General features: G+C 40.0%; 1 protein-coding gene across 9 annotated transcripts in view; it reads left to right on the top strand.

Annotated features, from left to right (window-relative positions):
- Positions 1-17,432, top strand: part of LOC132117933 (protein phosphatase 1 regulatory subunit 12B) — a 42,367-nt gene extending 24,935 nt beyond the window's left edge. The window contains exons 2-8 of one of the 9 annotated variants that reach the window (XM_059527307.1): positions 31-47; positions 154-286; positions 566-670; positions 1,026-1,076; positions 9,550-9,600; positions 15,183-15,412; positions 17,090-17,432. In XM_059527307.1, coding sequence (XP_059383290.1) covers positions 31-47; positions 154-286; positions 566-670; positions 1,026-1,076; positions 9,550-9,600; positions 15,183-15,317 — 492 coding nt within the window. In that variant the 3' untranslated portion in view covers positions 15,318-15,412; positions 17,090-17,432. Of the gene's footprint in view, positions 1-30; positions 48-150; positions 287-565; positions 671-1,025; positions 1,077-9,549; positions 9,601-11,573; positions 11,648-15,182; positions 15,413-17,089 lie in introns of those variants that run through there. The other 8 variants (XM_059527306.1, XM_059527314.1, XM_059527310.1 and 5 more) reach the window with 8 other exon arrangements.
- Positions 17,433-17,661: the final 229 nt, after the last annotated feature.

Below are 17,661 nucleotides of genomic sequence, written 5' to 3'. Positions count from 1 at the left end.
ACTTAGTTTTTTTTTTTTTTTTTTTTCTAGCAAGACCGGGTGTCAAGGTAAGCTGTTCTATTCCTTGTCTAAAACATTATTTATTAATTTTCTTGGGAAATTAATAAAAACTGGTATGATCAACACTTACTTGATAATTGATGTTAAAAGCAGGTCAGACCCTAGTGGTGTGGAGTCTCCATCAGACAGACTGTCAGCCCGGACCAGCACATACACACGCAGAGAGAACAGACTCGCCTCTCTGAGCAAAACAGAGGACGACTTGGCCAGCAAGGACTATAAGAAGGTCAGGATAACTTTGACTAATAAAACACTTACTGTGTGTTCAATACATTAGATATTCTCCCTCAAATACTGTCCCCATAGATAAGGGTGTTTTGAGGCATGGACAATGCATATATGTACTGTACAGTACAAATCAGTAGTACATATATCTAAATGCCAATGTGTTTATCCAGTGCAGACCATTAGCGGTCATCTGTTGACCAGCAACAGGAAAGCAGCTCCCAGTGGAGATGCTAAATTAGTCAGATGAACTCGACCCTTGTTTGTTTCACTTTATCAGCTGTATGAGGACGCACTGACTGAGAATGAGAAGCTGAAGTCTCGACTGCAGGACAGCAAACAGGAGCTCACAAAAATCCGCTCACAGCTTGACAGAGTCACACAGGTGAGAAAACAATCCCAGGAGATAAGAAGAGAGATGTTCTGTGGCCTGAATCATCCGCCAAGAGGAGAGACCTGTGTTCAAATAATAGCACAAACCAGCTCTCAGAAAACAATCAGGCTCCCAAAGGCGTGACTTTTGTAGTAGCTCACAGCCTCTGTAAGGAATTACTGTCTGTGAAAAGCAAGTAATATATCCAGATACTGGTCCACCACTAATTTCTTATTAAAACTTTCAACTTTTGTATATATTTTGCTTTGAATATGAATTCACAGTATTATTTTACCCCTTTTACTGTTTTGTTTCTATGTGCATTTATTCTCTTTTGCTTATTAATCTTTCTGTGAATGTTTTTCAGAAGCAGGACAGAATATCAGAGAGGTCCTCTGTATTTGAATCAGAGAAAAGGGTATATATGTTATCATCATATAATCACTATTGATACTTTCTGAGAAATTTCAATGTGTTTCTAAGACCTTGAACTGATATTCCTCCTCCATGCTGTTCTCATAGTAGCTAAATAGTAATTTGTTCCCTATCGAAATGTAACTCCTGTTGCACTGTCATTGACTGCTTGGGGAAACTCCTGTTTACTCTGTTACTGAAGCCTGATTTGTAAAATTTTTTGTAGTGGCACAAACCAATGGCACTCATGTCCACCAGAAGGGGCGGAGCGACTGCTACTGTATATAATTCGTCCCGGAAGCACCATTTCATCAGAATCTTAGCCTTCAGCAATGAGACCATCTCTTTGCTAGTGTTGTTTTCGGTGGCCTGTTTTAATTTTAGTTTTAGTCTAGTGTTTGTGTGAAGCTGTCATTTTAGTTTTTATTAGTTTTAGTCACGTTCATTCTCTTTTTAGTTTGGTCTAGTTTTAGTCAACGAAAACTGATGACATTTTAGTCAACGGAAACTGATGACAATTTAGTCTAGTTTTAGTCAATGAAAATTGTATTTTAGTCTCTTTTTAGTAATGCCATTCTATTTAACCCAGTCAATATAGTACAAGTACCTAGTAGTATAGATGAAACCAAAATTTTCTTTTAGACAAACCCATTTCAAACAAGGTTACCTTATTAAATTATGGTTCCCTTTTGAAAGGGAACTCCACGCTGCATCTGGAATGGATGTATTCTTGAGTCTATAAGGTAAGGTCTCAGGTTACGCATGTAACCATTGTTGCCTGAGAATAGGGAACGAGACGCTGCGTCCTCTAGAGTGCGCTAGGGGAACGCTGTCAGCGAGACCGGTGTCTGAAGCATGAATGAAAAAACGACAATGAACTCAACATTGGCAGGTGTAGCCCATGACATAATCAGTAATGCTACTGCATTCTGCTGAGGCCTCTGCTCATCAGAGCTAGTTAGATAGTGTAATCAAGTCTTCGGCCCTCTTGAGGCCGCCTTGGTAAACCGCTTCAAGGACTGAGCATTGTTTGGCTTCCTTTCGTTTAAGAGGGTTATTCTGCTGAAGCCTCCACTCTCCAGAGCTCCTCATAGGCAGCAGTTAGATGTAGGTTCAAGCCTCACTAACTGTTTAGTTGTTTAGTTTAGTGTAGCCAGGTCTCCTCTCGTTCTGAGAGTCATTTGCTAGACCTCCACTCTAGAGCTCAGAATTTGGTAGGTGACCTAGTCTATGAGGCAGGCTGACAGCGTTCCTCTAGCGCCCTCTAGAGGATGCAGCGTCTTGTTCCCTTTAGCGTATAGACTCAAGAATACATCCATTCCAGACATGGAAGACTCTCTGATTTGAATTTACAACATTTATTTTATCAACCAAACATGTTAGAAGTACACACACATAAATTTAATTAAAAACAATAAATAAAAATTAAAAGAAATTTTTAAAATCTGCAAATTTTTCTCCCAAAGACGAACCTCAGCTGGCTGGCCATCGGTCCCTTTCTTTGTGTCAAGGCTGAATTCATTTAGATATTAATTATACATAATGTTTTACATCTGTACATAAAGAAATTATTAATTCATCAACTCATTCATCACAAGACTTGTACTGCCAAAATATTTTTTTTGACCGGTGATTCCCAACAGTTTTAGAGGAGAATTACTCCTCATCACTCCCCTGTCGTTTCAAAGAGTAGTACAACGGCGAACACAACGATTATAAAAGCCTTGTCTGTTTGGGAAGGTGCGCTCGCAGTCAGCGGAGCCAGGCAAAAGTATAAATCCTGCTTAACTTTGTTGTCGTCTTCTAAATAATGCCGCGAGTGGGGCTTGAGGAAGTGACGTTGCCTGCATCTGCGCAGCGCGACCTGATGCAGCCCTTAAAGCGAGACACAGGAAACAGAAATACTGAAAAATAATAATAACGCGACTTAATGAGACGAAATAACTTTATAACATTTCGTTTCATCTCATTTTGGTCAACGAAAATGAAGAGACATTTCCATGAAGGGGACCTCCCGGCTCTGTTCTCCTGACTCCTTTCTCTCCAAAGAGGAAGAAGCAGCAGAACAGCTGAACCATCTTCTCGGGCTCAAGTGATGTGCCATCGGCCCAACTCCTTCGCGTTTCACCCTCCCCGCAGCACCTCATGTCGCCAGTGTGATTTGCACATGAAGATCAGCACCCCTCGTTGGATGTGAGCGCCTTGGTCTCCTTCTGCGCTTCTGAGAAAGAGGTGGTAGTTGATGACTCCATGTCCTTGACGGCATCTCACGCTGAAGAGTGGGCACGTTTCGGTGAAGAGACTGATGCTCCCCCTCCATCTCAGTCATCTCCATTCTATCACATGCTATGGAGGGACTTGGCCTTGAGTGGTTGGCCCCAGAAGAGCCCATCCCCGGCCTCTTCAACAAATGGTTCTTGAAGGGACAACATTATCCTTACTTCCGTCAGCGTCCAGAGCCCTTCATGCCTGCTGTGCACAATGAGCTCACCAAAACATGGCGTGCTCCGTACTCGGCACCTGTTAACCCCTTAACTGCTGCAGCTCTCACCACCTTTGATGGCGCTGAGGACAAGGGGTATTTCAGGCTCCCTCCTTTGGAAGCGGCAGTGGCTGCTTACCCTTTTTCACTGCTGAGCCGCGGGGTTGAGGCTGCAGCGCAACCTTCAAAACCCTGCAAGATGACGCCAGCCCTAGCTAAGAGGGCTTATACAGCAACTGGCCAGGCTGGCTCAGCCTTGCATAAGATGTCTGTGCTACAGGTGTTTCAGGCCAAACTTCTCCAAGACATGGAAGAGTCTGGTTTGGATCCTGGTGCCTTCATGGAGCTGTGTGCAGTGACACATCTGGCCCTGCACGCTACTAAGGCAACAATGCAGGCAGTGGCTAAGGCCATGGACAGCCTATTGGTGCTGGAGCACCACCTCTGGCTAAACTTAATGGACATCAGGGATGCTCAATAGATGGCTTTCCTTGATTCCCTAGTTTCCCCCAAGGAACTTTTGGCCCTGCTGTGGATTCTTTATTGAGCACTTTTCTGAGGCTCAAAGGATGTAACAAGCACTGCGTAATTTTTTGACTAAGTGCCCCAAGCCAGCGTCCACACAGCAGCCTGCAAAGTCAGTCCAGCCTAAGCTCTTGCACAAGCTGGAGCCTGATATCCATGAACCATATACCTAAAAGAGCAAATTTCGCCTTTCATACATTTAATTTCTACCCCTTTGGGCAATGAACCGTCATCAGTAAAAATAGAGTTTCTGGCCACTCGGCTGCTGGCTTGGAAAGCCATTCTGGTCATGTCAGATTTGGTTCTGTAAACTATAGCAAGAGGCTACTTGCATCAGTTCGCTCCCAGACCACCTGTGTTCAGAGGTGTTGTGCAGAATTCAGTACAAAACAGCGAATCTCATGTTCTTCGAGCCGAAGTGCAAACACTGCCTGCAAAGAGTGCCGTAAAAATGGTCCCCTTAGCGAACAGTGGGTCAGGTTTCTAGAACCGATACATCCTCATTCCTAAAAAGATGGCCATTCAAATTTGTTGAATTTGAAGCAGATCCTTACGCAAATTTGCCATGAGGACTGATTTCTGCCAGTGGATCTGAAAGATGCTTTTTTTCACATCCAAATATCACCCTGTCACAGACCATTCTTGAGATTAACCTTCAAGGGAGTGGCCTATCAGTATTGGTCTTACCATTTGGTCTGTCCCTGGACCCCACACTTTTATGAATTGCTTAGACACGGCTCTTCCCCTCTAAGACAGATGGGAATCCACATATTAAAGGGTCACTCCACCCATTTGCATTAAGAGGTCCATTGTTAGAAAACCAGTCATACTATTGAATGGTTGTGCAACATTCTCTCATTTTCCCCTGAGACGAGAGAAATCCACTATTTACCTTTTTCACTTCCTCCTACAATGACGCAAAAATCGTCATTTGACGTCATTGTAGGAGGAAGTGTAAAAAGGGTGGATTTCTGTAAAGACTACAAGCACAAGTAGTCTGCCCATAGGGGGTTGTACCTAATGCGCTAACAGACCTATCACAGATCAGTGCCCGTGCGTTTGATTTCACCGGGAGAAACTTTTCGAAAATATGGAGGAAAATACTGATTTTTCAGACGGATGCATTGGGGAGGATTTTGATTTAGACGAAGTAATGTTAGAAAGGGATGTTCGTGGCTAGCTTTATGAACCACAGTACAGCGACGAGCAGCTAAAAAAACATGAAAAGCGTCAAACTAACACAGTAAAACATGGTTGATTTAAATCGATAATAGCAAACTTATATATAACTTTTAGCTAAGTGTCTAACGTTACATTATTACGTTACATACTAACTTTACTTACTCATTTCTTGACAAGTGTAACGTTAGTTACTGAGGCAGACACATTAAAACAACAAGCGAGCAAAACATACAAGATATTTAGTTCGTAAACAGAAAAATCATAGGAGATGTGTTTCTTTACAGCAGACGACTATGTCAGTGTGTGTTCTCAGTAGCCACTAGCTGCTAATAGAGTCTAGTCAGAAATAACATTACCTCCAGGCAAATGCGTTTAGTGCTGCTAGTTCTGGTGGTTCTCGACGTTCCTGGCTTTTCGTCGTCATCGTCTGGCAAGGAAAATACTGAAGGAATTGCGTTTTTCAAAAGCGCGGGTCCCTTCAATCCTAGGGGGTTAGGCGCATAATCTTCGGGCTTGAAATGTAAACTGCACACCGTCTGATTTTTTAGTGCTTCAAGTGTTGTGTCCTCACCGAACTTAGGGTTATTGATAACGTTAGCCCGTAGCCACTTTTTGCACAAGTCCGTATCTTTCGGGAATCTGTGAATACTTACTCCGAGTATTTTCCTTGTTCTTGAACAACATCCCGGTACTATGCAAGTGCACACCATTTTGTCACAAAAACATTAATTGGGTTGCAAAATAACTCTTCACAACAAATTGTGCCAAATAATTTACAATCGGTAGCGTAGAGGAGAGCTCAACTATAATCCACATTGATGGGCGGAGTAGTGGGAGTGGCCTGCGGAGCTGAGCATTGCAATGCACTATGGGGATTGTTGTCTACAGTCCACAAGCTCTAAAAAGTTATTTTCTGCCTTTTATAGGCCCAGAAGGACCAAAATAAAAAAAAAAATGATACTATTCTACTACATATATGACCCACTTTCAATACACATTCATGTCTCCACGGGTGGAATGACCCTTTAAACTACCTCGATGATTGCCTAGTACTAGCCGGCTTTAGAACGGCAGCTTATCGCTCACAGGTCGTTGTTGCTCAATCACCTAGAGCGTCTTGGGCTGCTCAGCCACAAGCTTTTTGATTCCCAGACAGCTTGTATCCTTTCTGGGATCAGTCATAGACCCTGTAAAGATGTGATCTAGGATTTCACCAGAACACTTCAGAACGCAACCTGGTGTACAGCTTCTGGTCAATCCACGAGCGACACCTACATATCAACTGCCTTGAAATTATGGCAGTCTGTCTAGCCCTGAAAACCTTCTTGCCTGCTTTAAAGTGGCACCCTGTCCAGGTCCGGTCAGACAACATGACATTGGTGGCCTACATCAACCGACAAGGCACCTCAGGTCACGTCCTCTTCACAGGATGACTCAATGTCTCCTGCTTTGGGCAGAAAGATAACTCCTCTCACTGTGAGAGGTTCATGTGCCGGGCAGACTGAACCAGGGAGCAGATATGTTGTAAAGGGACAATGTAGTTCCAGGGTAATGGAGGCTACATCCCCAGAAGGTTCAGATGATCTTGTCAGTTTTTAGCAGGGCAGAGGTCAACATCTTTGCCTCCAACCTATTTTTAAAGACCACAAGATGCTCTGGTTTATGATTGGCCCAACATATGCCTGTATGGCTTCCCTCCAACCTCCCTGCTACCCCAAGTTTATCAGGTGAATCAGGGACACAAAGTACTCTCTCCTTCTCATGGCCCCTCTCTGGAGGAACCAAGTTTGGTTTCCGGAGATGATCCAGCTGCTATCTACAGCACCGTGGTCAATACCACTGAGGAGAGACCTTCTCTCATAGGAGCAGGGCAAGATTTGGCATCCCCAGCCAAAACTGTGGAGCTTTCACATATGGCCACTCGATGAGAGTCTAGCCAATTCACAGTAAGAGTCACTATAACCATTTTAGAGGCTAGAGATCTGTCTACAAGATGCCTCTATGCCCTAAAGTGATCAGTCTTCGATGACTGGTGTCGCACGGAACCAGGATCTGGTATCATGTGACGTGTCCCACGTGCTAACCTATTTGCAGGAGTGGCTGGACCCCTTCCACGCTTAAAGTCTATGTGGCAGCCATCAGGGTGAATCATTCTCTCAAGGCTGGCTGGACAATTGACAGAAACGACTTGGCCATTAAGTTTCTTAGACGGTGCCAGTATGGATCTTGTCTATAGATCCTGAGAGCTCTCAAGAGTTTCCCCTTTGAGCCACTTCAAACCGCTGGCTTAAGGTTCATGACACTCAAAACCTAGAGTAGGTTTGCCAACACTGTCAGTCAGTGCTTCCTATCTTGAGTTTGGACCCAACGACTGTAGTTCTCCAGCAGTGCAGCGGTTCTGTACCAAAGGTGCTCTCAATTCAGTTTAGAGCTCAGGTCATTACACATCTGGAGCCTCCCTGGAACGAATGGCGAACAAGTTCCTAACTTTCTATGCCCTGTCCAAGCTCTGCGAGTTTACATTAAGTGCTCGGAGTCTTTCAGACAATAAGAACAGCTTTTTGTGTTTTTTGAGGCCTCTCTAAAGGGCTGCCTGTCAAAAAGCAAAGTCTATCTCATTGGATATGTAAATGCTATAGCTCTGGCTTATGCCTCAGCTGGCTTGCAATGCCCTTTAGGTGTAAGGGCCCATTCCACCAATGGCCAACCAAGTAATGGCCTCCTCTTGGGCCAGGGTCCAGTGGAATCGCTATTGGGGAGATCTGTGTGGCTGCTGGCTGGTTGTCGGTAGGGTAGAACGGTTCGCAGAAAAAAAATCAAACCGTACGGTTCTCCACACACTGTTCGGCATGCGCTAGGACTGCGGTTCAATTTAAATCTGACAACGCATCTGTAATACGGTTTGCTAAAAATAACATGTAAAACAAATTGGGGTCGGCTAATGTATGTTTCTGTTAATGGATGCGCATTCTGGCTTCCCTATGCATTACAACAACAGTGATTGAAAAAAAGAGGACAAACCATTTACTCTTGTTCAAAATGCCAATGCTGTATGCTGGAATATGGGCAGTCATTTATTCCGTCATCGCCTGGGTGCTGATAGCATGCACGTACAGGTGAGACCTGAACAGCACACACTTATATCTGTGTTTAAACTAAACTCAAACTAAGCTTTGCCAGTTTAAATATTTAAGAATCAGAGGACGGGAGCTTGCGCATGTAGTGAGAAGATTTGTGGATGCGCTCATTCGAAGCACTTAAACCCGTGCCTCAGAATGCATGCAAATATTAAGGTTTCTCTGAAGTATTGTGTTTAAATGGACAAACTCACAAAAATTATGTCAAAATGCTCACCTTGGTAAGTATCCTATAGCACACATAGCTGGCTGAACGTACTCGGGTCTCCTTAGCCCCTTTCACACTGTGATTCTGGAAAATACAAAGTCTCACGCTGAAGTGAGAAATACAAAATCCCGTAATGATACGTGACATCAGTTGCACGATAATGTGCGTCATCACTATGACACAGCATTTGTTCTGACTTTTGTTCACACAGAGCTCGTTCCGGGACTGAACCCGGCAATGTTTCTGGGTCCCCAACCTGCAGTGTGAAAGGGGCTTTTGTGGCTCAGGCTTATGGAGCCCTTGTTGAGTGTTCCTGGGCAGAACTTGCAGGCTAAGTTCTGTATCTGCTTATTAGCAAGGTGCTACTGGATACGTTCCCCAAGCACGTAACGGGAGTTACCTTTTGATAGGGAATGCTCTGGTTACTCACATAACCTTGGTTCCCTGAGATACAGGAACTAGTGTTGCATAACTGGCTGTTCTGTAGTTGCATGCGAATCGATGGCTGACACTTCAGTCATTGATTCTGATTAAATTGGCCAACTTATATAGTGGGATCGAGCACCATTGTTTTCTGCAGCTTCACAAACGTTAAAAAATCAGGCTTCGGTGACAGAGTAAACAGGAGTTTTCCCAAACAGTCGTCAATGTTGGCGTGACACTCGTTCCCTTATCAAGGTTACGTGAGCATTTCCAAACTGTTTTAATTTATCTTATAATTATCTTAATTTCAGTCAATTAAATTTTTTTATTTAATTTAATTGTTACATTTGCATAAATATAAAAAAATATATAAATTATTTAAATAAAACATATAAATATAAAACAAATATAAAAAATTGTTTTGTTTTACAGATTATATAAAAAAAATCTTAATAATAATTATTTATATATTGTGATTTTATTTATTTATATATGTATTTTTTTTCCTGTGCTTGTGTAGGAAAAAGAAGCTTTGGAGAAGAGGGTTTCAGACATGGAAGAAGAATTAAAGGTAAAAGGAAAACGTATATTAAATGTTTTTTTAGTATAAGTTATTATGAGTTGGGGTGACTTATGGAAGCATGTTCAAAGATGCTAACATCAACATTTACCTTGTTTGACAGTTTATTTGAACTGACTGTTAAAAAGGTCAGATCACAAGATTTTAACAGCTAGTGTAACTACTATGCCTCTTTTGACCAATGTTAGTCAATCTCAGACACCACAATGTTTGCTACTGGCCCACACCAAAGTCATGGCCACTACTCTCGGCTCTGTAGCATATCACAGCTGCAGCAGTACATGGTGACCTAGTTCCTGCTACGCCAAGGCCGTACTGAATGCAGCACAGAGACACGGCATGGCTTTTGTTCAGCATTCCTGCAGTAATTGCACATAGCTGGCATTTTGAGGGGCCAAGAAGAGCATGGTGCCAAATATATGAAAGGCCAAATCAGTGTGAGGGAGATGAGATATCTGCAGCTGCTGTAGTCCGCCAGGCTCAGTTGGATAATTGATCCATGTTGCAATTGAGGCAACATGGACTCTGGGGTGTTTTGGTTCAAATTAGTTAAAAGTTGATTAGATTAGAGCCAAGATATGCAGATTATATTGTCATTTACATTGCAAATATGCAAACAGCTTTACCTCCAGAATACAATGGAGGGAATAAAATATACTTTTAAAAATGAAAGGTTCCAATAAGGTTTTTTTTCCACATATGAAAAATTGCTGTTAATTTACCTATGCTAAGGCCATTCAAGATGTAGGTGACTGTAGATTGTTGTCAGTAGAACAATAAAGATGAATTTAATGGTGATTAATTAAATGTAAGTTAGAGACTACACTCAAAAAAAAGCATAGAGTCAAAAAAAGCATATCGGACAACACAAAATTAATACCTGTGGCCCCTGACGATATATCTTCAATCAGAAACTGAACACTATTTACAACATTATAACCTGTAATCCAGAGCCTCAGTCAAATGGTTGATTAAACCAGTTCATTCACTTTATATGCTTCAGAAATATAAAATATCTGTGTATCACATCATTTTTGGGTGCTTGATTATGTAAATTAACTGAATCAGTTCTGAACCATTTCATTTCATTCCATTGAAACAAACTGTCTGAAAGAATTAGTCTGCATAAAGAGTTCAAGCATGTATTTGTTAATAACTAATTCCCACAGCGTCACTACTACTAGAGAGACGCTGCCATGTAGAAATAATTCACACACACAATCACTCTCACTAATGCATTCATAAATATAATCTTTACAGTGTTAACATTATCTGTATCTGATTTAGAACGAGCAGAAATCTGTGAGAAATATAACAACCCAAAGGCAAAAGAACTGATAAAAATTAGCTGTTATGGGGCAATAGCCATGTACGCAGTGCTGTGTCATATGCCATAGCTGTGCACAAGGTGTTCTTCACAGCTCCAGACTTATTTGTTCATTAATGACGTCATCAGCGACTAGTCAACTTCGACTTAAAAAAATCAGAAGTCGTTCAACCCCTACTCTATACTGTAGGTACTCAAGGTTAACATGAGATTGGGCACAACTGTATGACCCCTTTAATATATCATCAAGAGCCATGGGTATTCATTTTGTGTTGCCTGATATGCACTTGTAAAATCTCAAAGTGAAAGTAGCCACTGACTGCAAAATTGCTGAAAAATTTTCATTTTTGGGTGAACTATCCCTATCACTAAGAATCGTTTGTGTGAAGAGCCTAAAGAACGTTTGTCCACTATAAAGAACCTTATTTTTTCAATGGAACGGTTCCATAAATGTTAAAGATTCTTGATGGAACTATAAATACCATTAAATAACCTTTATTTTTAACAGTGTATATTTATGCAGCTTTTCAGACACTAATTGGTAGGTCCAACAGACTCTCACTTCATCGAGGTCATAAGCATAATAAATTGAGAAGCACTTGTGTTTGTTTGATCAGTGATGTCACTGTTGCCCCAGCAGACACCTTCAGTGAGGTTTCGCTACCAGCCCTGAGTTCATCCTCAGCTGGACTGAGTGAAAGGGGGCAGATGGTGAGTGGTTTTGCCCCACGCGTGGTTGCCTGCTCACACATACCTAAACACACCCATTTCTACATAGTGTGAGTCATGTAGATCACTCTTAGTCACAGATTTGTATCCATACAATTTTTTGTCTTTAATGCTCTCGAAACAATTCTTACTGTAATTCCTCAACAGCAGGCTTACTGTCCTATGAAGATGACAGTGAGCACTGTATGAAAAACCACTACTCGTTGTGACCAAATAATAAAATGACAATCCCAGAATGCATTGGCTGAGTCAAATTGTAATGTTGATTAGAAATGCTATGTTAATGCCATGACATAATTACTAGATGATAACTTGGGACGTCCTGGAAATTAGAAGCAACATGCTAACGCCAAACTCTGTCCACAAAAGTCGTGATTAATTTAATACTGTTTTCGAGTCCAAGCCTCAATTCCATTGCAATTGAGTAGAATTGAGTTTTGTGCACAAATTATTTATAGTACATTATTAAGAACTCACAATATTAAATTTTAACAATCCATAAAAAAAAATAAAAATAATAATAATAATCACTCTCTGGCCAAATATGATTTCACTGTGAAGACAAAGGTCAGGATTATAATTTTTCCAGTATTTTATAGCACACCATGAATGTATTTTGAGATCTGATGTAGCGTTTGGATCTGGAAACAGTGACGTGTAAAATCAAACTTAACAAGCGGTTTGGAATCACTTGTTAGCAAGTCATGTCTTGCTGCCTATGTAGAGTGTTTCACATGGCTGTTTTTGAAGGATGTTGCTTTAGGTTAGTTAGCTGGTTATAAAGCATAGGCTACTGAGTAAGGAATGGCTCAGCAGAAAGAGACAAGAGCTTCAGCGCCATCTAGAAGCCATTTTGTGACAAATTCATTCATGACTTGAATCACAACAGCACTTGTACTGGTTATCTGTGCTGGCCGTTATGACATGCCAACCTCCATTTATCACAGCAGTGCGTCATTTCATTGAGTTAACAATTTAAATATGACTACAGATGCTCTTTGTAGAGACAAAACAATGAATAAAGTAAGAGCTCTGAACAGATGCGGGATGCCTCGCAGTTCTCTGTTGGTTTTTCATGCATTGAAGAAACTCAATGGCCTGGTCCCAAATCCATAAGCTGTGAAACCATGTTTGGAAACGGTGTCAAACCTCAGGGTTTATCCACATGCTGGTTCAGGAAGTTTCTGAGGTTGACCACAGATGCCTCAGGCTGCTCATTAATCTCCTCACTGCACAATGTGGCTTTTATGAAGGAAAATAGTGGTGATTACTACTTTTAAAAGTCATCCAATAAAAACTTGATTTTATATTAAGTAAGTGGTCATGAAGATGTTTGCAAGCCTCTTTTCCTCATCCTTTTAATGAACGACTACAGTTGCACGTGCTGTTTGTCAGTTCATCCAACACAAATTTCTTTTCTCACCTGATCGTCTCTGCATGCTTATATTTCTGTGTCCATTCTAAAGTCAGCATTTGTATTGTGACATTTAAGAGTGAAACATGATTTATATTCTAATGCATTTAACATAATGATTGTTTCCTATTCGAATGTCCTTAAGAAAGATATAAGACAAGACTTGTTTATTGTTGACTTAGTTTAACTTTATTCATCAGAAATTGATTGATCGATGAAAAGTTATCTCTATATGTCAGGTGCTTGGAAGGTGGAGAAATAAGAGGGTGTTGCAACAATTTCAAGGAAATATATAAGTCAAATATGGCAAGATGGATTTTCACCAGGGCTAACAGTTAAAGTGTTAGTAAAAAAAAAAAAAGGATTCATAAAAATTGCCATCGATATTTAGAATTCGTTAGTCAATTACCCCTAGTATGAAGTGTTTATAAAAAAGATTGGTGCAGTAAAAATTGTTTCTTTAGATTTCACTTTTTTTCACTTTCACTAGAATGAATCAGGTACAGTATGTTAACTTTAACATGCTCTCTATTGTGACTGAGAAATGGAACCAAGAAATGGGCTGATGGTGCAATAGGATACCTGTGATGTCCCATATGGGAAGTTTAGGTGATTATAAAAACAGGATTGTCACAATAATAGTGTTCAAACCTTGGATTTTTTGTAGAATTTTAGATTTACTACATTAAAGAGGGTAGAGAAAGACTGACATAAACTGACTGACTCATTCAAAAGTAGTATTATTACATGGCTACATTGTTATATACAGAATCCATGTGTCTATTAACCACATCAACTCTGGGGACCCACCTGTGGGTCCAATATTGCATATGCCTAATTCTCAAAAAAATCAAAATAACAGCTGAAGTGGTTAAAAAAGATTGGTACAATATATCCTTGGATGGCCTTAGACCCCTGGACCTTTTTATTAAACCACTTCGTCAGATTCAATGCACCCCTTACAGGTGGTGGAGAAATTCGGACTTGGCATATTCAACTTTAATAGAGTTTAATTCAAGCAGAATTAAATATATGGATAATTAAAGAAATCATTGCATTATACAAATGGGAGATTCTTGCATTAATAAGTAACTAACAAATATGGATTGTCATTAGTTTAAAGGACACTTCACCCAAACAATGAACTCTGTCCTCATGATGGTCCCAACCTGTATGCATTTCTTTCTTTCTTCAGAACACAACAAAGATATTTTGAAGAATGTTAAAGGGATAGTTCACCCAAAAATAAAAATGACCCCATGATTTACTCACCCTCTAGCCATCCTACAGTAGGTGTGTAGGACTTTCTTCTTTCAGACAAATCCAATCAGAGATATTTATAAAAAAATTACCTGGCTTCTGAAGTGAAGCAATGTGTTTGTGTAAGAAAAAATCCATATATATTTATTTTTTTAAACCGTAATCTCTAGCCCAGGGGTGCCCAAACTTTGTCTTGGAGGGCAGGTGTCCTGCAGAGTTTAGCTACAACCCAAATCAAACACACCTGAACCAGCTAATCAAGCTCTTACTATGCTAGAAACTTCCCGGCAGGTGTGTTGAGGCAAGCTCAACTCTGCAGGACCGAGTTTGGGCACCCCTGCTCTAGCTAACTAACTAACTATCATACACATACATTCACGAGAGAGCGAGAATATGCTAGTCTCATGAGCACCAAGGTTTGTTTCCAGCAAAGGAAAACCAGTCTCCAACATTCATAACAAATTCTCATTTTGTACTTCTAATTTGTGACCAATGTTGTTTTGCTCTTTCCTCTGTGCTACCGCATTTGTCACTTCTCACTGGAGTTTAAGCTACACCGAAGCTAGTGATTACGGTTTATAAAGTTTGAAATGCACACGCATCGATTTGCCTTTATTAAGCCCCGGCACCATATGGAGCACTATTTATAATGGATGGATGCATGTTTTTTGGCTTCAAAATCTCGACCACCATTCACTGCTATTATAAAGCTTGGAAGAGCTAGGACATTTTTAATTACTCAGTTACTCAGACACACTTAATGCTGTTCATTTTTGTTGCCAAACCCTTTCTGATGTTCTTTCACACTCGCTCTCATGATTTTGGGCCTCTCTGTATCTCCAGACCTTTCCCGCTCTGGCTCGACTACAGGCTCTCCGCAGGGGGAACGCGCGCCTCCTACAGGAGAATAAAGCCATGCTGCGCTCCCTCGCTCACCTCACTCAGACGGCCTCTCTCCCTGAGACGGACGATCTCTAGTCCTCCTCCCTATCCCTCTCTGTCCCTTCCTCCTTCCTGTTCTCCGTTGCACCCTGTAGTCCTCCTCCTCTGTCCCGCTGCTGCTCACCTCTCAGGCAGGTCTCCCTGTTTCATTTCTTTGTTTTGCATTGGTAAGGCTTTTTCGCTCCTTCTTTCTTTCTCCCTGTTTCTCTCCTGGGTCTGGGGAAGGGTAACCCCTCACATTCCTGCTTCAGGTGGAAGCTTTGAAGATATTTATAGATCTTCCAAACATGTCCAAACATCTCTATACTTCAGCAGTGTCCAAATCAAATCACAGCCTCTGTAGTGTCACATACTAGTCTCTGTCAACACATCTGCTCACTGGTTATTAATAACATCACAGACTGTTGGATGCCTAAATTACAAACAGAATATGTAAGAATATGAATGTGTATACATAACATTGAATATAACTCTGGTTAGTAATGACATAATGATATATTATTAAACACACTGGTTATAAATGACATTACAGACTATGGAATGCCTATATTATAAACAATTAAGCATAAACATAATTGTAAAAAATTTATTAAAATAATAAAATTACAAAAATAATTAAAGAATATGCCTATATTATATTGCTTCTATTACAAACATAAATAAAGCATAAAAATAATTTCAAAACAAACTAAAATTGATAAAATTACAAAATTAGAATAATAATAGAATACGTAAATCACTGGTTTTAAATGACACATACTATTGGATGTCTATATTACACATGGATAGCAATAAAAATTTACAAAAATAATTGTAAAAATGAATATAATAATTTTATAATATGTAACTCACTGGTTATAAATTACAGACTATTGGATGTCTATATTAAAAACAGATAATAAAAAATTACAGATAAAAAATAAAAAGATGAAACTACAATAAAAATATATAAAATGTACAAAATATGGGTTTATAATTATTGAAAATATTATTTTATATTTTTGATAAAATATGGATCATATTTACACAAGTACTTTAATGCAATTCAGCAGCTGATTTAACAAATAATGGTTTTAATTGTTGGAATTAAAATTGAAAATTTAAATTTATTAATTAAATTAATTTGAATTAGTTGAGAGGACCGAGACAACTGACAGGCCAAAATCTTTGATGCAATTTACATTGTATGAAAATCTTATGTTAGATAGTTAGATATTTATCGTACATATCAAAAAATTATCTTTCTAAAGAACATGGGATTTGTGCCTTTATTGCTTAAAAACAGCAGCACACCAATTTGTATCCGGTTCATATTCAGGATGCCAGAACTATCCACAGTGCTGCGAGTCTCTGTGTGTGTGTGTGTGTGTGTGTGCTCGTTATTTCTAAAAGGGAGGACAAAAAAAGCTTTGTTGTCGTATTTGATGGTTGGAAAGATGTGATATGAAGTCATGAGTGGCTGGGTTTGCTTTTCTGTTAAAGCTTTTATAGTTCTGGCAATGTTTTTTTACTCACTGGAGTAGGAGGAGGTGAACCTCTCTATGCATGAGCACACATTCACATGGCACTACCAACTGCCAGTCCTATAAAAAAATATATTCTGTGGTGTTATGATACAGCAATGTTTGCATTCTTTATTGTGAAGTACTGTCAAATGAGATTAAGAGAAGAACCATTTTAACTTTGTAATGTATTGTCATCTGATGGGTACTGCGATTTTCATGTCACATAACCAAACCCCTGACCACTAAATAATTAAGTAAATGAATGCATTCTTCTCACTCATTTTCATCTTTAATCAATCTCAGGTTTTGACAGAACTCAAGTCTGATAACCAGCGGCTAAAAGATGAGAATGGAGCCTTAATCAGAGTCATCAGCAAACTTTCCAAGTGAGGACGGCCGGTTAAAGAAGAGGAGAAATACTGAACAGAAAGAGACTAAATCTGAGAATTTCACACTGACTTCACATTGATCTGCTCTTGGTGCAGCAGCTAAAGGGTTAAAGAGTTTGGCTAACCAAAAGTTTAACATTTTGTCATAATTTACTTATGTTGTTACAAACTGTTATCACTTTCTTTCTTCTCTGGAACACAAAAGAATTGGTCATACAATTCATACAGTGAAAGTCAGTCATCACCAAAACTGTTGGTTACCAACATGCTTCAAAACATCATCTTTTGTGTTCCAGAGAAGAAAGAAAGTATCCACTTTCTTAAAAAATATGGTGATAGCCTGATTTAGATAATTTCCAACTGGTTTAGGTGGTTGACTGATGGGACAACCAGCTAGTGGAGCTGAGGTCAACCAACATAACTAACTTAGTTAGAGCTGTTCATCATTTTTCTGTTGACAAAGGCCAGACTGAGTAGGTTAAGTGT

Source organism: Carassius carassius, chromosome 37 (genome assembly GCF_963082965.1).
Source record: "Carassius carassius chromosome 37, fCarCar2.1, whole genome shotgun sequence".
In the NCBI taxonomy this organism is placed as follows: domain Eukaryota; kingdom Metazoa; phylum Chordata; class Actinopteri; order Cypriniformes; family Cyprinidae; genus Carassius; species Carassius carassius.
The sequence above is the reverse complement of the archived record's forward strand: the minus strand, read 5'-3'. Positions and strand labels throughout refer to the sequence as shown.